The sequence below is a fragment of the Myotis nattereri genome (genome assembly GCF_964212035.1).
Source record: "Myotis nattereri genome assembly, chromosome: 12".
Classification (NCBI taxonomy): domain Eukaryota; kingdom Metazoa; phylum Chordata; class Mammalia; order Chiroptera; family Vespertilionidae; genus Myotis; species Myotis nattereri.
The window spans coordinates 57,395,761-57,417,535 of record NC_138087.1 but is presented as its reverse complement, the minus strand read 5'-3'; the positions used below and the strand labels follow the sequence as shown (position 1 = coordinate 57,417,535).

At 39.5% G+C, this 21,775-nt stretch overlaps 1 protein-coding gene across 1 annotated transcript in view; it reads right to left on the bottom strand.

The window, feature by feature from the left end:
• Window positions 1-8,718: 8,718 nt before the first annotated feature.
• TGFBR1 (transforming growth factor beta receptor 1) overlaps window positions 8,719-21,775 on the bottom strand; it is a 42,045-nt gene continuing 28,988 nt past the window's right edge. Inside the window, exons 4-9 of the mRNA XM_081103569.1 lie at window positions 20,039-20,269; window positions 16,370-16,537; window positions 15,616-15,772; window positions 13,861-13,985; window positions 12,141-12,271; window positions 8,719-9,127 (exon numbers count right to left, since the gene is read on the bottom strand). Of these exons, the coding sequence (XP_080959695.1) occupies window positions 9,002-9,127; window positions 12,141-12,271; window positions 13,861-13,985; window positions 15,616-15,772; window positions 16,370-16,537; window positions 20,039-20,269 (938 nt within the window). The 3' untranslated portion in view covers window positions 8,719-9,001. The remainder of the gene's footprint in view (window positions 9,128-12,140; window positions 12,272-13,860; window positions 13,986-15,615; window positions 15,773-16,369; window positions 16,538-20,038; window positions 20,270-21,775) is intronic.

Here is a 21,775-nt window from a genome sequence, read left to right as displayed (position 1 = left end):
TGTTTTGTTTTATAAGTAACACTAGAGGTCCGGTGCACAGATTCGTGGGGTCCCTTGGCCTGGCCTGCAGGGATCGGGCCGAAACCGGCTCTCCGACATCCCCTGAGGGGTCCTGGATTGTGAGAGGGCACAGGGCAGGCTGAGGGAACCCACCAGTGCACAATTGGGGCTGGGGAGGGACCGCAGGAGGGCTCCAGGGTGTGTCTGGCCCATCTCACCCAGGCCCAATAGGCCAGATCCCAGCCACAAGCAAATCTACCAGTTGGAGCATATGCCCCCTGGTGGTCAGTGAGCATCACAGCTACTGGTTGAATGGTCAAACAGTCACTTAGGCTTTTATATATATACTAGAGGCCCGGTGCACAAAAATTTGTGCACTCGGGGGGGAGGAGGGGGTCCCTCAGCCCGGCCTGTGCCCTCTCGCAGTCTGGGACCCCTTGGGAGATAACGACCTGCTGGCTTAGGCCTGCTCCCGGGTGGCAGAGGGCAGGCCCAATCCCTAGGTGCAGCCCCTGGTCGGGCTCAGAGCAGGGCTGATTGGGGAGTTGGGGCGCCGCCCCCTGTCATGCACAGAGCAGGGAGATTGGGAGGTTGTGATGCCACCCTCAGTCACGATCAGGGTAGGGCCGATTGGGGGGTTGGGGCACCGTCCCCTGTCACACTCAAGGCAGGGTCGATGGGCAGGTTGCGGCGCCACTCTCGGTCATGCACAGAGCAGGGCCAATCAGGGGGTTGGGGCGCTGCCCCCCTGTCACGCACAGAGCAGAGCCAATCAGGGGGTTGGGGCGCTGCCCCCGTCACCCACAGAGCAGGGCCCATCAGGGGGTTGGGGCACTGCCCTCTATCACCCACAGAGCAGGGCCGATCAGGGGGTTGGGGTGCTGCCACTCTCACACTCAGGGCAGGGCCGATGGGGAGGTTATGGCTCTACCCCATCACACACAGAGCAGGGCCTGTGGGGGGGGGGGGTTGGGGAGCTCCCCCCTATCAGGCACAGAGCAGGGCTGATCAGGGGGTTGGGGTGCCTTCCCCTGTCACGAACAGAGCAGGGCGGATAGGGAGGTTGTGGCCCCGCCCCTGTCACACACAGAGCCGCAGGACGATCAGGGGGTTTGGGCGCTGCCCCCTGTCATGCTTATCCCGGTGCCGGGAGGCCTCATGGCTCCGCTGATCCCGGTGCTGGGAGGCATATTACCCTTTTACTATATAGAATAGAAGCCTGGTGCATGGTTGGGTGCCGGCTGGTTTGCCCTGAAGGGTGTCCTGGATCAGGGTGGGGGTCCCCACTGGGGTGCCTGGCCAGTCTGGATGAGGAGCTGAGGGCTGTTTTCAGGCTGTGGGTGATTGAAGCTCCCAACTGCTCCTTTTTTTATTTTTTTTATTTTTATTCTGGGCCAGCTTTAGCTTGAGGCTTGGCTCCAGCTCTTAGGCCTCGGCTGAAAGTAGGTTTCTGGCCTTTGCTTACAATGTTGCGAATCTGCTGGCTGAAGTCCTGCGGTATTTGTTAGAGAGTTTCTTAAACTGCCCGCTCAGAGGCCTGCAGCCGCAGGCGGGGACGGGGAACGTTGGTTTCCTCCGTCACTGAGGCAAGCAAGCCTCATGTTAGTTTCAAACTGCCTGGCTGCCGGCCGCCATCTTGGCTGAGTTAATTTGCATATCTTGCTGATTAGCCAATGAAAAGGGTAGCGGTCGTATGCCAATTACCATGTTTCTCTTTTATTAGTGTAGATTAGTGTAGACTAGTAGCCCTGCACACGAATCCGTTCACCAGTAGCTCGCTGCTGCCCTCCTGTAACTCTCTGCCTGCTGCCCCTCCCTCCTGTAGCAACCCCGCCCACACCCCCTCCCCCTCTCCTTCTCCTCATAGCTTGCTTCCCTGCCCCCTCCTGTAGCTCTCCGCCACCGCTTATAGCTCACTGCCCCACCCTCCTGCTGATCCATGATCCGGTCATTACGCGGTTGGTCGTTACGTAACGACCATCTGCATATTACATCTTTATTATATAGGATAGATTGCCTTTTGACACTTGCACAAACTTGAAATCTGGCTTGTCTTCTACCAGCAGCAGGGATTACTAGCGACATATGTACAAAATCAGGATGGTATGGAGAGACACTTGGGAAAGTCTGGGCAACAGTTTAAGACATGGAGTTTGTTCACCTCAGCAAAGAACTGACCCAAGGATATGGCCTCATTTCTGACACGGCTGAAGGGTACGGGACCAGTGAAGAGTAGGGATAGGGTACCAGAAAGAACCTTTAATAAGTCTTGCTTTCCAAAAATAACTTGTCTGGTGAAATAGTGAATGCATCCCTGGTCTCTGGAAATGGGAGAACAGGGAAAGCCTGTCCTGGAGCTACAGAAAGAATGTTGGTGTTCCTGAGCTCGATGACATGGCCAAGGCATTCAGCTCATGTTTTGGAATGACTGGAATATACCAAGGAGCCAGAGTCTAAGAGGAACCAAGCTGCATCTGATTAGCCATCTTGCCACACCCAACCTGTTAGCAGGCACTGGATTTGCATATCTCACTTACCCACCCTTAGGACACGTTCCCTAAAAACTCAGGCCCTGAAATCTAATAAACCAAACTCTTGTTCCTTTTTAAAGTAAAGGTTGAAAATATTAACATCCCAATAAGATCAAAGCAACCTTCAACCCAACTTATGGGTTTAAAAAAGGAACATAAAACAAACAAGTAAAAAAAGCCACCGTATTAGAATTACAAATGTAGTGGAACTGAAAAGACTTCCAAAATCATCTGGTTCACTAAGCTCAGACACTGGGCTGCTGTAAATAAGAATTCTCAGTGTGGTTGTGTTTGTTTTTTGTTTGTTTGTTTTTGGAAGGCTAGTACAAGAACTAGGAAGAGGGGGATGATATGTACAGGATGTTATCTAGTCAATGCTCAATAAATATATATTGAGAATGTAAAAATGTTCTTTCACATTAATTTCAATCAAGCTCCAAACTTCCACTTTATTAAAAGTTCCTGAGTTCTAAGGAGAGCCCATTGTTTTAAAGAAAACGACATCAAGTATGAGAAAAATACAGATAAATAAGACAATAGAAGTAGAGCCCTTGCTGGTTTGGCTCTGTGGATAGAGCATTGGCCAGTGGACTGAAGGGCCCCCGGTTTGATTCTGGTCAAGGGCACGTACCTCAGTTGCAGGCCAGATCCCTGGCCCTGGTCGGGGCGTGTGTGGGAGGCAACCAATCGATGTGTCTCTCACATCGATGTTTCTCTCTGTCTCTCCTCTTCCCTTCTACTCAAACAACCAATGAAAAAATATCCTCAGGAGAGGATTGATTAACCAAAAAAAGAAAAAGAAAAAGAGGGAAGCCAGGCCTCCACTTGGAGGGCCCCAGTGTGAAAGACTTGCTCCTTTAAAGTGAACATCCAGCTCCACAGCTGCGCTCAGATCGATTCATGCTCACTTGGGATTCCTTCAGCAGGATGATCGTTCGTTCAGACTCTCCTTGCTCTGATCCAAACTCTGGGCTAGGCAATAGGTTCCCAGAAATGAGTGACTCTTAGAGTCTTCATTTCCAGCTGCAGAGGCAGGCCTCAGAACCATTCAAGGACACAGAATTTGCATAAGGGCTTAACGGGAAGCATGTGTACAATATGACATGGCTTTACAGAGCTACACAGAAAAGATTCCACTAAGATGAGGCACTGTGCTCCTTGACAGGGCACCCCAGACATGCCTGGGTCCCTGGAAGACAAGGGCCCCAGCCTTTGTAACATCAAGTTTTTCTACTCATTTCTCAGAATAGCCCCATTTTGTAAATCCTTGATTAGGAAGCTAAAAAAGTGCAGTTGCCAGATATGTCTAGCAGGCCATATATGTAAAAACACCTTTTCCAAATCAGGAAACACCAGAGGCAGAAGAGGCCTATATAAAGCTAGTCAAGCTGTTTTTCTGAATCTATAATGTTTTAAAGAAAATGTCAGTTTTTCCAAAGAAAGCTCTACAGAGGTGTCTTATTATGAAGAAAGAAAAAAAACCTCCAAGTCCAGTCTTTGAGTTGAAATGACTAGTCTCTGCTTTGAGGGCAATCTAACCTGCAACCCCTATGTCCCAGCCAGTCAGGGGTTTGAGCACATCTCCTCCAGCAGTTCTTTAAGAATCAAAATAATAATATGGCTCTAACACAAACTTAGCAAACTTGCCGAGTCAGAAGCAAAGCAGTTCCCCTGCAGACAGGTGCCATCCTGACCACTGGCAGCTCAAAAGCCCTCAGCAGGTGGGAAGAAGCCAGCACAGAGATGCACCCTGGGCAGGTGAGCACTTCTCTAACATGTTTCGATATTGTAATTTGTTCTGAGTAGGAATCCAAAGATTCTAGTCTCTAACTTCAGCAACTACATTTCATAACAGCATGGCTCACTTGGACAGACACACTTTATTTTAAACTAGAGGCCCGGTGCATGAAATCCGTACACGGGTAGGGTCGCTAGGCCTGGCAGGTGATCAAGGCTGATCGGGGCCTCCCTCCCCTGGCTGCTGGATGCTGGCCGGGGCCTTCCTTCATTCTGTGCCACCCCTTGGTGGTCAGCGCACATCATAGCAAGCGATCAGTCTCCTGGTCAACCTCTAGTGGGGACAATTTGCATATTAGACTGTTATATATATAGATAGGTAGATACGGGACGCCACTGGTACTTAGGGGAAAAGTAATTTATTTGCATTGTTTCCATTGTTCTACTGTAGTGTTAGGACTTGACATTAAGTATCACTCTTCTACTTCCTATTTACAGTTCATTCAGAATATTACTACAAATACAATATACATACTTTAAAAACTTATGAGGAACTGCAGTTTTTGTTTTTCTCTCCTCTTTACAGGTTTCTCAAAATCATTCAACTTAAAGGAAAATTTATATGGACATTTTCTGTACACATCTGAAAGAGCAGAGATTATATGATAAAAGCCAAAAGGATTTTGCACAAATACAATAAAATACAGAAAACAGAAAGTAAGAAGATGTTATTTGGGGTACAAATATAAACAATACAGTACCATTTGAGTAATGTAACAACATAATACTCACACTTTATAGAAATAAAACTGCAAACCTGGAGAATGCTTTGACAAATATTTAAACATATATATACAATGAGGTAAATGTACCTTGGTCTCTTGAGAGGTAATTTAAGTTTAAAGCAATTGACATTTTGAAGCATCTCCTTGACATATAAAGAAATAGCAAACACCCCATTCCATTGGCACAATGTGAAAAAGGGATATCAAAACACAGTTCATCATATTCATTCACAAATCTAGTTAAAAAAATAAAAATAAATTCAATGAAGTTCTTTTTAAGCTTTAAGAAACAGGTTGGATGTTATTAACCACATTTTTAAAATTTACAATTAAAAATAAGATTGCATAATGGGATGGAAAACTTTGAATGTACTGACAATCCTCAACGTCCTAGAAGTCCAGCATTCCTAGACAGAGGGCCATGGCTAACCCAGTGTTCCAAAACAGACATAAGAAGCTTTACTACATGTCCAGAGCTATCCCTAAGATCTCAAAAATATGTGAATTGGCATTTTTCGCCAAGTTGTAGCAGAATCATAATTTGGAATCTCTATTATCTGGAGCCAAAACACCGCCACAATCAAGAAACAAAAAACAGGTGACTTACAATTGCTCTTTCAGTGTGAGGATAAAAATTAACTCTTGATGTGACATGTCCAATGGGATACTGATTTTGTTATGCACTTTAATTAGCACTTTGCCATCATGTTTTACAGAATATTCTATGTGACAGTTCTCAGATGTAGAGAAAAATAAAAGGTAACTCATGCATAAGCTGCAAAGTGGCCAAGTGACCAGTTACATTTTGTCGTAAGAACTGAAATTTGGAATTCTTGATGGCATGGCACTCTATACCAACTCAAGGCACTTCTTGAGCACTATTATTACAGTAGAATTATAGGCTCAGCTCTTTGGGCTTCACCCTGTCCTATAGGGAATACAACTGGCCACGGCTTCTGGCATATCTCCCACTGCCATAGCTGCCACTCGTTGGCCAAGGCTGAAGTCAAAGTAGGGCAGCCAGCAGGACCATCATATGCCCGATCTCCAAACTTGGAGACCCTTCTCAGTAACATCCAATATTCAAGGAAATGAAAAATGAAAGTATGTCCCACAACTTCCATCAACCATTTTAGATATCACGATAGATGTCAAAGTCAGCTATTTAGGGAAAGGCTGCTGGGGAAGGGGGAGGGGAAGGTTGGCAAGGTTATGGTCTCTGAGTCAGGGATCAGCAGGAAGGCGGGTTGAGAGAAACAGAGCTGAAGTTATGAAAGGAAGGACCATGCGTGTCTGTGCCCCCGTGGGCCATACCTCCCCATCCTCATTCCTCCAGGGTACTGACAAAATGGATGTGGACAGGTAATTTGCCTGAAGGTGTATATTAGCCAAGTTGAATCTTAGAAGGTGAGCATCTGAAGACAGGCAGTATAAACAAAGGCTTAAGTTTCTAAACGACAAAATTAATACTCTAGTCAAACTTAACTGCAGATGATCTGTTTCATCTTTTAAATTACTTTCATTTTCAATATTAGCCAACTGAGGTTTATCAAACTGTCATTAGCCAAACAAGAAACTAGCTTCAATATGTAAATAAAATTTAGAACTAAATTTCAACTTTAAAAAAATTCCCTGACTCATCAAAAATACATTTTATCGACTTAAGAAAAGTATAATTGTAACTCAATCTTTGATTTCATAAACAATATAATCAACAAAAATCGATTATCTTGTATGAAAGTGAGCAATCATATGTCACAACTTTAAATCAGACAAGAACTTTTGGTAGGTTCTTAAAATTATATAAAAATAGTTTGTGATAAAATACATTGGTCCCCTGGATTTCATAAAGCAGATCTGGTAGGTTTAGAAATGGCAAGGGGGGGGGGGGGGGAAGAGTGCCTAATCACAGAGCTAGAGATTATTAAACAGGAAATATAACACAATTATAAAAACAACCCTGTCAAACATATATCTGCTTTAATGAAATTACGGAAACTACAAAAATAACTCAAATTTGGAGTCAAAATATTAACTTCTAAGCACATTTCCCCATGACATTTTTAAACACATGAAATTGACCCTAAATTCGTGTATAATGTCTTTTTTTCTAAAATTACTTTGGTTTTAAGACCAAATAGTCTTTCAAACTTAGTCTATGTATAAGAGATAAGACATTATCAGAATGCAGTTCAGTCAGCGTCAATGGCCACTCCCTCTTACTGACCTGAATACTATAAGGTTATTCTAACCCTTTCACTGGGAAATCGACGGCACTATGAAGTCAGTGTCTGCCTCGCAGCTAAATAGTTTGCCCTCAGAATAAGATCACAGTGATAAAGAAAACGTTGAAAACTGTAAAAGCTCTGCAAAGACTTTCAGCACTGGAAGTAAAACCAGTTGTTATAAACTAGTTTCAACTTAATGTGAGAAGACCATGACCAGTTTATTTTAAACATTTAATTTGACCAAAAACATTTGTAAATGGAGAACCTATACTCAGAATACGCTTTAGCTACCACTCTCCCAAATACCACGTCTGCTGAATTTATTACAGAGCCATGTAAATTAAGCAGTTAAAATATCTGCACACAGAAGGAAAGACTGAATTAAAAGCTGCCTTCCTCAAAATGTAGTGACACCTCAAAACCACACTAACTCTAACCTCAGTTACAGACAGAAAACCCACCAGTGACTCCTACATAACAAATGTGACTCTCTCGCACACCTGTTATCTACTCAATTAACTACCTTTACCTTCCTAGAAAAAGGCCTATCATTTAACATTAACCATATTCTAACTTTAAACAGAATTCATTTCTTAAAAAAATAACACTGTCTTTTATCACATAAAGAACAAAATGGCTTAGAGAATGCCACACAACTTTCCACAAGCAGCTAGACAAATTTTCCTTTTTAGAAAAATTAGTCTGTATGCTACCAATTTTAAATTAAAGTACTATAAGCATCTAGAGTGCCACTTGATATTTTTTAAAGTATGCTTAGACGACACAACTAAAATGCAAAACCCTGATGAGAGACTATCCAACATGACCATGATAACAATTTACCAATTAATGCCACTTCATTAGTGGTTTAAGCACATTCTGGTAGGAGAAAAGCATTTTCAAACTGGAATACTAAATGACATCACAAAAAATCTCCAAAAAAAAAGCAAAAGAGAAAATGTCTGGTTTACCCAGATAAACTATCTGAATTGAAACACTACCGGTTTTAACACGCACAGACTTTAAGCAATTCCACTCATTTCCATTACAAAGACATAGAAGTGGCACTTACTGGTATAGTACAATCCCATTTGAAGGCATGTAATATTCTGAATATGTGAAAGAACGATAATAGTATACAAAATAAAATTGCATAAATTATGTTCTTCACTACTATATGAGGTCATTTTTAGACTCAAGCTAAAAGTTTTTTAAGTGTTAGTTTTAAGATCCTGAAATTTACAGAACAGTACATTCAATGTCTAAATCAAAGAAACTCTTTAGTGGTTCTGAATCCTCTGAGAATGTACTAACCAGGAGTAAATTACTTTCTTTAAAAATAAGAAATGCTTCGGATAACTCAGCGTCCAGCTCCTTCACCCTTAACGATGATCTTCAGCGCAGCAGAGTTACCTAACGTTAAGACCAGCAATTTTAGCTTTAAAAAACAAAAAGTTTTGTATTAATAAAAAATAAAGGTAGACTATACAACACTTTGTAACTGTCCTGGGAAAGAAGAGTTCATAGTGCACAGAAAGGACCCACATGGCTGATTCCTGGGCCCAAAGAAACCCTGGGAAGTTTTAAATTGACCTATTACACTGTTGCAAAAGGAGCAATATCCTTCCGTTCCCTCTCAGTGAGGTAGAACAAGTGACCTCCCAAATTAGAGCCCAGGAGCAGATCTGAAGAAAAGGAGAGTTCAGGCAAAGCCGCAGAGTTACATTTTGATGCCTTCCTGTTGACTGAGTTGTGACAAAGTTTTCTTAATCCGCAAAGCTGTAAGCCTCGCTGCTCCATTGGCATACCAACATTCTCTCATAATTTTAGCCATTACTCTCAAGGCCTACAAGAAAATACAAGAAAAAGAATTAATGAATGCACTCTATCAATCCATCTAGATAAGAATGTAATTTATCTGCGAGTTTTCCTTCTAAATGACATTTCTTAATGTACAAATTTTTTGTTTGAGCATTTGTAATACCATGTGAACAGAAATAACCTAAATTCCCATCGACGAGGTACTGATGCTAGCAGCTGGAAAGGACACAGAGCGACTCACTCACCTGAAAAAGCTGAATCCTAAATCAGAGCTATGTAAGGCAAAGAAGGAACTTGACTCACACTAATTTAGAGTGAAATTCAGGCGAAAAATAGAAGCATTAGCTAAAAGCTGGAACCCCAGATACCTGCCCTTCCCCCTTCCCTACCTCAGTAATAGACTAGAGGTTTGTATCTGAGAGGGTAAAAGAGAAATTTCTGACTTGGGGAACACAGATGAGAAAGTTCCATACTGAGAACACACTAAATGCTAAGACCATAGGCTTTCTCCCCAAAACACAGGCAGCAACATGTACAAACTGCTCCAGGCAAGAGCCTGGAAGAGTCTTCCCTGGAGCATGTGAGCAGCCCTCAGAGGAGAGACCTGAAGGGACTGAGATCAGTGGCCCCTGTCAGAACACTTAAAGATTACAGTCAAAAAGCTCCCTCCATTCCTGTGCACAGAGCTTCCTATAAGCATTCAGTGCCCTGTTTTTAAACAGAGCATGAGTTTCATCAAACATTTGAGAGAAGTCTATAAAATGTAGAAGCTGACACAAACAGAAAAAAAGCAGCTTGGAGAAAACAGAAGCTGTACACAGAGAAAAAAAAATCAACAATCTATCATTAACATCCTCAAAGAGATCCAAAAAATATGGTATTGGATATTTCATTGATAGATTTTTGTTTCTGAAGTCTAACATTCATAATCAGAGTTGAAAAAAGAAAAGAGAGGGAAATGAAAGAGAAAATCAAAGAAATATTTCAGAAACATTTCCTAGAAGTGAACATTTGTTTCTAGATTAAAAAGGACCAAGTGCCCATCACAGACATATATTCATTCAACAAATATTTACTGAGTGCCTACCACATACCAGATTCTGTCCTAGGTACTGGGGATATGGCAGTGGGCAAACACAAAATCCCTGCCTTCATAAACCTTATATTCTAGAGATTTAAAGCATAACATTAACAAGTAAGCAAAACACATGGACTGTCTGCGGTAAGTGCTAAGGAGAAACATCATTTAGGGAAGAAGATAAAATATGCTAGATGAAGAGGATGCTTTGTTGTTGTTAATCCTCATCTGGGGATATTTTTTCCCACTGATTTTTAGAGAGTAGAAGGGAGGGGAGGGGGAAGGGGGAAAGTGAGAGAGAGAGAGAGAGAGAGAGAGAGAGAGAGAGAGAGAGAGAGAGAGAGAGAGAGGCATTGATGTGAAAGGGACAGATGGATTAGTTGCCTCCCACATGCGCCCAGACTGGGGCTGGGGATGAAACCTACAACCCAGGTACATGCCCTTGACCAGAAATCAAACCTGCGAGTGGGCAGACGCTGTAACCACTGAGCCACGCCAGCCAGGTCAAGGGGGATGCTATTTTAAACAGATGGAGAGGTAACATCTCATTGACAAGGTAACATTTAAGCAGAGACCTAAAGGAGGGGAGGAATGAGCAAACCAAGAAACAGGAAAACATGTGATCCAGGAAGGAGAATTCACGACAAAACAGGCAAAGAGAATCCCAGGACCAAAGGTGAGGGATATCCCAAGATGAAAGCTGTACAGCTGGGTTAGAGAGCAACCAGTCCAGACTGGAAAACGTCAGAAGGTTCTGAAAGGCACTTCTTTAGTCAGTTTCATCTATTTTTTAAAATATGTTTCAACTATTGAGAGGAGATTTATAAAACCCTAGGAAAGTGAAAAACTGAATTAGTGATAAGTACATAAAAAACTAACTAAATGGAGAAAAAACAAATTGAATGGCATTAATTCAGCATGATGTGGTAGTCACTGCAAGTTCAGGAATGCTCTTAAACTTTTCTTCATGGTTAAAAAGCCACCTCTCTGCTCAGGAAGAATCTGTTCGAATTATAGAGTAAATACAAAAATACTCAAGTCTGTACTGCAATATTAAGATCAAATTTTTCAGAGGCAAAATCCAGCCCAATTTCATTTATTAAACATGCCGATTCTTTGCACACATAAGACGTATCTGGGTCTAAGTACATGGTTTTGTTGGAGATAGCTAAGGAGAGCTCTTGATGTCAAAGGTTCTACTGAGTCTACATTATTTTGAGATGTAAAATCAACTACTTAGTGGTCAGCTTTTAATTCCTCCTAAAGTACAAAACTTCAAATCTGGAAGGAAATGTTCTGCCTCACCAGATTATTAGTAACAGGCAACAATTAAAGATGGATTCCATAAAATTTGTCTTAAAATTTCTTTAAATTTACAACTACAAAGAGATTTCTAAAACTTTTTGTAAGAGCTAGCGTTGAGAAGCTCAGACACTGTGGGGGGAGCTTTTCCCCCAAATTCCTGGTGAGTGATCCTACGGGCAATGAAGAGAATAAGATATAAAACCATCTGAACCATCTTCATAATCATCTTATCCAAGCTCTTCATTTTACAAAAAGTCATGCTAAAGTTAGAGAACTGAAGGCATTTGCCCAGCGTCGCTCTGAAATGGTACCCAGGCTTGACCTAGAATACTGGTCTCCCGATTCCTGTCAGCACGCATCCCACTATTCTGGACTGCCCTGATTGAAGGGAAGTATTCATTCAAAATGCAGGTGCTTTGGTTATCGGCAGGTCCAAATAAACACTGTTCTCATGGCCAGTGCAACTACACCATGGCCCTTTCAATGTGCTTATAAACTAACATGAAAAACAAATTATTCTGTTTTACTCAGTTTAACTGCTATGAAAAAGATAAAGAGAATCTGTGTCTGTTTTCTTTAAAGAAAAGTAGCAAATTTGCAGTTACTAAACAGAATTAGTTTAGAAAGCTGCATAGTGTCTAAAAGAAATACTCACTTCACAGCTCTGCCATCTGTTTGGAATATTTGGCCTCAACTTCTGTTCACAAACAACTTTTCTCATTTCTTCAACTGATGGATCAGAAGGTACAAGATCATAATAAGGCAGCTGGTAATCTTCATGAATTCCTATATTGGTAAAAGAAAGAAAAAATGGATTTAAAGAGTTTACTCAGATAATGCCAGACCATTCTTTGACCAGGCAGGAAAGGAAGTCCTGAGTGTGCTATCACAGGGTCCCATTACTAAACTAGGTGAGTGAACAGGGTTCACAGCTTGCTCTGTATCATCCACATCTCTACCAACAACCCACCTCCCAACCTGATTGGGCTCACACCTTGAAAGTACATATTACTGTGGGGTCATAAAGGCTATTTGAATGATGACGAATTATGAGCTGTGGGGACTAGATTGACAGTTTCCTCTAGAACTCTTAAGAGTTTTAATGAGTTTTTCTTCCATGAGTGCATGGCCTCTCACTTGGCATGGGGATGTACCCTCTATCACTGAGATGGGAATCCTACAAGACAAGCCTGAGGTGCAAATCCCTTCCTCTCCTTGCATCTGTCAATGACCTGTTCTCTCTGCTACAATGCAGAGACACACTCTGCCCCTCACTGCCTCAAAAACCTGAGACCTTAGTCCAGTGATATTGAACCTATGACATGCGTGTCAGGTGACACGCGAACTCATTTTTTTTGGTTGATTTTTCTTTGTTAAATGGCATTTAAATATATAAAATAAATATCAAAAATATAAATCTTTGTTTTACTATGGTTGCAAATATCAAAAAATTTCTATATGTGACACGGCACCAAAGTTGGTTAGGGTTTTTCAAAATGCTGACACGCCAAGCTCAAAAGGTTCGCCATCACCTAGTCTCAGCCAAGTGAGGGCTCCCAGATAAAAGCCTTTCTCAAGGAAACATCAAAAGTGCTCTATCTAAAACTAAATTTAAAAGTTAAAACAGACCTAGTCAGCATGGCTCAGTGGCTAGGGCATTAGCCCACACACCAAAGGGTCTTGGGTTCAATTCCTAGTCAAAGGGATGTACCTGGGTTGCAGGTTTGATCCCCAACCCCGGTCAGGGCGCATGTGGGAGGCAACGAATCAATGTTTCTCTCTCTCTCGATCTCTCTCTCTCTGTCTCTCTCTACCCTTCTGCCCCCTCTCTTAAATACACACACACACACACACACACACACACAAACAAAGGAAAAAATATCCTCACTCCTTGAGGATAAAAAAAAAAAAGTTAAAGCAAACTTACGTCAAAAAGCAACGTAATGGCGGTGTAATTGTACTGTACTTTGTATACCTAATTTCCAAGTTGGGAAAAATAACCACCATCTCAGGGGGAAAAATCAGTTTGACTCAGGTGCATGCTAGACAGTTTCCTGGGTGGCCACCAAAGCAGTCATCCATTCAACATAACTCTATTTCAAGAAAATAAAGGGTTAGAATCTGATGCCTTCCAAGATTCAAGAGGAAACAGAAAAGGAATACATTAGGATGAAGCTGTGCATTAGGTAAAGCATGTCACGTTGTGTTCCCCCCATTACAGGTTTTGGCTCCTTTATTTTCTTGGCACTCTCCTGATCACCTGGTGAGCATAATTTTAGACTGTTGATGTGTTTAATTTCATTCAATAAAAGAGAAAGCAATTCTTAAACAACTTCTGTTCAGACAAACTGTTGAGGAAAGGGGAAGAAATTTACCACCAATGGAACATCTTCGAGCTATTTCCCAGAATACTAAGCCCATTGCATAGATGTCAGCACGCTTGAAGGATTCAAAGTGTTTCATATTTATGGAATCATCTAGAACTTCAGGGGCCATGTACCTAAAAAAAAAATCAGTATTTTATTTTATTGAATGGTGGCCATATTATTTTTGAACTGTTTAATAAATTTTCTTTTACCCCTGAGAATTAAAAAAGAAAAAAAATATATATGTTAAGACTTTCCCCCTCTTTCAGCATGGTACTGCTGGGTTTTTTAAATGACCCATCCTTATAAATATTTTCCCAAAGTACATAAAGTACAAAGTAAAAAATCATTCCATTACTATCACACAGTGTTAACGTTTGATGACTATGCTTTCAGACATCTCTCTATTCATACAAATACAGTGTTACATAACTGAGATCATATTAGACTCAAGAAAAGTATTATATAACCATACTGGCTTCCAAATTAATGATGTCAATTAAAGCCTAATTGCTACCTGCCTTATAATCTTAGTTTTCAATGAAAGCCACAGGAAACAACTGTGACTGTTAACAAATGTCCTGATGCACACCACCTATTTTGTCATGCACTTTGCAGGAATTATATATTTTAATCTAGAAGTCTCCTCATTAAAATCGGGTGGACAATAGGTCAGGGACATATCCCAGGGAAGAAAATAGTAGATTAAAACGAATGCTAATTTTCCTATTGATGCCACAGTGTGGAGTCCTGAGGTTTCAAAAGCCCTATCAAGGTTACAGATCAGGACCTACAAAGACCTGTGGCAACCACTGTACTGCAACCAGAGTTTAGAATTCTGAGAGTCCCTACTGAATCCAGAAGTCATAAATACAACTTAGATAGAATAAAGCTTGGCTTACTTCAAGGCCAAGGTGGTAGTTTGAAGATATGTTGTGATATAGAGCAAGCTTGTGTTCACAGGTTCAAATCTCAGCTCTTCAGCTTACCACCCATTTAAGAGGTTGGCCACATTACATAACCTCTATGAGGTATATTCCTCATCTGTGACTTGAGAATAATGACACCTACCTAGTTAGATTATTTTGAGGACAAATATTTACTGAGTATCTACTATGTATGAGGCACTGTGATGGATACTGAGAATACAGATTGCTTCCAAGTGGCCTACAACCCAATGGAATATACAGACAAATAAATAATTACACCAGAATGTGTTAATAAGTGCCTTAACGGTCCAATTTCAGCATGCTATGAGAGCTGTTGGCAAGAACACCTAACAGTCCAGAAAAGGCTTCCTATGAGAAAGAAAGGGTGAGTACAAGTTAGGGAAACAGTAGGGGAAAGTGGACTCTAGGTACAGCACATGCAAAAGTTTTAAGGAAGAAAGGCAGGCATATTTTCAGGAACTGAAAATAGTTGGGATAATTACAGTACTGCATTTGAGGAGGGCATCAAATGAGATAATATATTTAAAAATTTCATTAAAATGATTGGCACACAGGTAGGTACCCTATAAACATTAGCTCCTATTGCTATTATAATTAACATCACTAATGAAAATATTTTCTGGAAGGACCATCTTTCATCAGCAGGCTTCTTTTTAAGTCAGGCAACCTTGGTTTCAGAGCAGACAAAACCATAAGATCTTTTACCTGTGGCCAATCTAATAAAGGTTGAGTTTCAGAGAAAATATGTATATGCAGATGAGAAGGAAAAGAACTTGCTTTTAGAACATATTAAAGACTTTATTCACAAGTATACCGTTTTGTTCCCACTCTGTGGTTTGGAGCAATATCAATTGTATCTGTGGCTGAATCATGCCTTACTGCCAGTCCCAAGTCTGCAATACAACAAGTTCCGTTCTTCTTTACCAAGATATTTTTTGATTTCAAATCTCTGTGAGCGATGGCTGGTTTTCCTAAAGAAAAAGAAATGAAACATAATTGCTTAAAAGGTAGTACCAATCACAATTTTTACCTGGGTCATTACTTAACATCCTCAAGTGAAACAGGTAGCAAGTGGATAATCGCTAGAGCATAGAGATTTGTTGGTGTCTGATATCCTACATAGCACAAAAATCATAGCAAAAACATTTAATAACTAAAAACATAATATTTAATTTTTCAACTGTCAAAGGGTCTCATGCAGTCTTATCTCAAAGTCAAATATAATTTTGTTAGATGGACGCTAACATTTATATAGCATGTTGACATTTATAAAGCATTTCCACTTTCACTTACACATGAAAATTACATCTCTTAGACTTGAATTCTGAAATCAATATCCTCAAAAATCACGAGTAGGAAACTGAATGCTATTTTTTAGAACTCACAAAAGTATCAGTATTGTTACAATGACTACAGGATCTTTAAACAAATTCCTAGATTCCTGACTCCATGTGAGATTTTCAACAGAAATATAACATCTCCAATTAGACTGACTTCCTACAAAAATGTTCTGAGCATACACTAGATCCATGGGAATTGAAAGTAAAAACAGGATTGCTTCAAGTTACCTTGGGTACCAACAATCTCCATATGAAGATGGGCAAGTCCACTTGCTGTGGACAGAGCAAGTTTTATCATTCCTTCCACAGTAACTGTGTATCTGTTCAAATAATCGAAAAGGGATCCATGCTCATGATAATCTGACACCAACCAGAGCTGAGTCCATGTACCATTGTCTGCAAAGTATAATAACAATATTTCAGACAGCCTGTAGAACATTTACAATTTATTTGTTCAAAAGTTATCACTTTACTCTATCCCAAATCCCACTACAATATGATCGAACCTTAAATTTGTAAATATTTCCTTCATATTTTCCTGTATTTTCATTTTGTCTTATACTTTTACATATGCATCCTTTAGGTCCTCAGAGTAAGCCTCATTTCCTGAGATAAGGCTGGATGACTAATCCAATTTAAGAGACAAGGAATCGGTGAAGGGCTGAGGAGGGGGAGAAAGCGGGATGGAGGGGGCTAATGGGGGGGGGGACAGAAGGAGACAATCTCTAATGCTTTCAACAATAAAGATAAATTAAAAAAAAGAGAGAAAGACAAGAAATCACAGTTCAAAGATGTAATCTTGAGTCTACAGAGACAGTGGTAAAGTGGGAACTCTTTAGTGCCTAGAAAAATGCCTGGTTCAGGTTAGGTGCTCAGTGATTGTTTCTGGGAGGAGGGAAAGAATGAAGGGAAGCAGGAAAATGAGAAGTATCAGGACCCTAGTATGGCCACAGTGTGGAATGGAGCAGTATGGAACAAAACTCAAAGTGAGGTGAAATGAAGAAATGCAAGCTTTAATGAGAGGCTCTGAATATAGTTAACAAAGAAGCCACATGAGATGATTATGACTCTAAGACTTCATAAAAGTTTATCACTGACACACGGAAAAACTGAGCCAGAACTGAAATGTCAGGAGAAGACAAAGTTGGGACTGAACCCAGTTTTACACACACAACGTGATTTTAAACCTCAAGAACTAGGAATGTATGTACCAAAAGTTCACTTGTAAGCTGATGCATGAATTTGCAATGTGTTTTCCCATGGGAATCAAGGTAAAGGTTTTGGATAGGCTGGTCCACAAAAGCCTATTTAACCTACAAGTAGCTAGAAATATATGAAAAACCACATTTCATGAAATTGTGAGAAAAAGTATTACAATAGTACGAAGCAGCACAATTCAGTAAACGATACACACCTGAAGTCACTGTGACCTGAGTTTAAATCCAAGAGCTGTTATTGACTAAGTGACTTCAGACAAGTTTCCTAACCAGTGAGCCACAGTGTCTCCCTTTACACAACAAGAATACCTTATTTTGTAAGACCATTAAGAAGATTTTAAAAATAGAATAACAGATTTTTAAAATGCATTTAGTACATTAAAGCACTTAGTTCCATAGCATGGAACATGAGAATTTAAAATGTGCTATTTCTTTCCTCATTAGTTATAAAACAAAAGACAAAACCCAAATTGACATAAAACAACTTCTATATTTTGAAGGCTGTTATCTGAAGGAAAGCAACTCTGATTAGAAGAGATCAAAAAAGATGTTTTCAGAAGATTCTGGAGGGGATTTTTCAGTACTTTCAAAAGGATTTGGAGATTCGTGATACTAGTTCTTGACAAACTTGTTCTTCATAAATTGATTGTGTTCACTGTACCTTGTCTCTTCCTTGACACAGATATATCACTACTTTATCTGCCTGCTTATTATCCATGACTGAATTATGAAATGCAAGAAATAAATAGGAACACAGGCAGACGGAAGATAGATTTTTCTGAGGTAACTGACAAGAAAAGCAGAAGGAAAAAAAGATATGTAAGAGGCTGTGCATATATAAGAGGTTATCTGGGTAGATTTAACTAAACCAGGAGAATGAAGATAAGGGAGAAGGGAACTGGGGTAGAGGGGCAAGGGAAGAGCCAGCAAGGTCAGCTAGTTCCCATGGTGACCACCAGAGGACAGCACCAGCTTGGTTGCTGCTTGAGCAAACGCAAAGAGAAAGCTCAGCCCACAGCAGCAGGAGCATTTTGTGCCAGTTTTCGACTTGGAACATGCCTAACAGAAGAAAATATCTTCAGGAAACCAATAAAATATAATCAGATTCAGTCTCTAATTCTAACTACCAGTTTTCAAATCATACAAGGAGCAAGTTCAGAGACAGTATAGGAATTCAATTAGTAAAATCCAGACTGATAAGCCCTACAGGACAAACAATTTAGTTTCTTCAACAAATAAACTGCAAGAAGAAAAAAAACCAAAAGATGGCGAAGGAACCTAGAGATTTTAAGGGACTTAAGATTAAAACCAACCAAATGCAATGTGTGGACTTTGTATCCTAAAATGAATAACCAATTGTTTAAAAAAAATAATAATAAGAGACAGCTGCAGAAATTTAAAACTGACTAGATATTTGATATTTTTTAAAGTGACAATAGTAGTGTGATTATGTTTCATTAAAAGTTCTTTATAATCTAAAGATACAAATGACAATGTTTATGGATGAAAAGATATGTTATCTGGAATTGGCTTCAAATAATTTAGTTAGGGGGCAGTGTAGGTGAAGTCAGAGATCAAATATGATTGGTAGTGAACTAATAATTATTAAAGGTGAGTGATGGAAGTTCATTATACTATTCTTTTTTATATAATGGAAATTTTCTCTAAATAAAAGTTAAAAAAATAAACAAGTAATAAATGCTTGTTGTATATAAATTTGAAAATACAGAAGCAGAATCAAATCATCCATAATTACCAACTGATTTTAAACACTGTTAACAGTTTGAAGCAATAAACGCTGTTGAAAAAAAATGGGAAGGGAGAGAAGGAAAAAGATAACTATGGTTCTGGCCAATCTCAAAAAGATAATGATAGCATTTTTTAAAAAATAGGAAAGCTGGAAAGCATTTGATTCAGGTTAGGAATAATGAGAGTTGAGTTGTAACATACGTCTCTGACAAAAGCTGTAAGAGTAGAAATTGTAGACAAAAGATAGTAAGTGCAGCCAAAAAAGTAGTTCAAGTACAGTCTGAAGTCACTGCTCACAGTCACCACTCGTTCTGACTCTCCCCGGAAAGGGCTTCCTTGCTTCCTCAGCATCTGATCTGACCCTGGACCTTAAGCACCTGAGCCACAAGCAAGGAAGTGTCAATGTGGTTTTGGAGAAAACATGTATCTACTTAATAATCTATTTAAGCCCCAGGGAACTTAAAACAGACTACACTGAGAAGTTTTTTTTACTCTCCTTATAAATAAAGTTATTAGTGTATATCAGAATGCTCTTAAGGTGAAGAGGTTAAATGGAAACAGATATCTGGGCTCTATCCTACCTCAAAATGTTGAGCAACCCGAGTTTATAAGTTTTTCTGTATTATGACTTCACTCAATAACTAACTGTCCAGAAGCAAAATAACAAAGCACGTGGCTTTTTAAAAAATTAGCTGTTATAAAACAATTAGAGATTTAGGAACAGGTTGTCAAGAGTCAAGGAAATCTTTAAGGAGTTCCTGGTTCTAAAGACTTCTAATATATTCCATTTGACCAAATGGGTCTAATCTATATGACACACATCTATTTTTCTCATTAAATTTGACAGTGCTCAGTAGCCATATCTGTAAAAAGGCTTTATTAAATAGATTTTGTTACTACTACACTCAAAGGAAAAGTAAATGTTACTGACCTTTATTGTCTGCTGCTATAAATCCCAAGATGTTTTCATGACGTAACATTACAGTTTGATAAATCTCTGCCTCACGGAACCATGAACGTTCTTCTCTAGAAGAGAATATTTTCACAGCAACTTCTTCTCCTCTCCACTTTCCTCTCCAAACTTCTCCAAATCGACCTTTGCCAATACTTTCTTGTAACACAATAGTTCTTGCAATTGTTCTCTGAACAAGCAATGGCAAACCTGAAGATAAAAATAAATAGTATTCAATACAAACAATCAACAAAAGAATGGGTATCCAACACCACCATAGGAAAGGTGTAACTCTTTTAAGCTCTACTTTTAAGGAACTTACAATCTCAATGAAATAAAGACCACTTTTGCAGACACAGTAATTCATGATAAAAGGTAAATAATAAATACATTAAAAGAATCCAGAAACTCCTGGCTAGAGGGTCAAGGTAGGCTTTGTAAAGTAAGTTGAATTTAGACTGGCCTTTACAGAGGGATACCTAAGGAGAAGAAAAGGAGGTAAGGTTTATGCAAGCATACGTACAAGAAGGAAATGAATGATACATTTTTAGGGAACCAGCTTAGATAAACAGAAAGGAGGTGCATGTAGTAAAGCAGTGGAAGAGAAGGTAAACTGTCACCAAAATGTGACAAATACTAGAGATGCCAAGCTCAACATGACCAATGAGAGCTGTGGGTAAACGAAGAACTATTAAAAATGTCTGAAAAGAGGCTATGTATGGGAAGAAATAATTTAAAAAACAACAACTGATTCTAGAAAGATGAATTTGGTAACAGTTTTAATTGTGGGAGGAGAAAAATGTGTGAATATAAGACACATAAAAATAAATTCTGGCCCAACTTTTAATAAATCAGTAAATTATCACAGAAACCATTTCAAGATAGGCAATTTACTTGCTAGGAACTGGCTGCCTATACAATACTAGTATCTTAAACAAGTGTCTAGCAATATATTCTGGTAATTTTTTTTTTTACCAACTGAACTTGCCTTACTCTAAAACGCATTTTTTGAAATATTGCCACACGTATTTCATTTATAGAAAAGGATTTACAACTACCTACAACATTTAAGTAACACTGTATTTGGGACTATTCCAGTTCACCTAAATAGCTGACAATTCAGGACCCATGTAAATGGGATGGTCAAAATAGGCTAATGGGACAAGGAAAGTTATTGTTATTCCCATCACCCTTGGATTCTAGATGCAGACCTAAAATTAAAAACCACATCTATATTCATTATATTATCTATATTTGGTTACTCTAACCCACATGAATACCTGAGCATTTTTAAAAAGTAATGATTTTCTTCTAAAGACAAAAATAAACAAGTCTAATTGAGATCTCTATGTTCTCTGCGTTATTCTTCTGTACCTTGAGAAGAGTAAACTTCAATGGGGAAAATGCTTCACATTAGTGAATAGAAATAAGACCTAAATAACATGCATACATTATAACAGATCATAGGCATGAGCAAGACATAAGGAACATTGCAGCAAATAGATATTTCTTCCAAATATCTTTTCAATAAGAATAACACCTGTCATTTGGATATACGTGACCATTTCCCACGTGTTTTCACACAAACATTTTTGTCTCATTTGAACCTCATAACAATCTAATTACTTTGATTTTAAAGATGAAATAACTCAGACATGAGACATCAGCTAACTACCCCAAACTACAGTTACTTGCAAAAAATGTAAACAAGTTTTT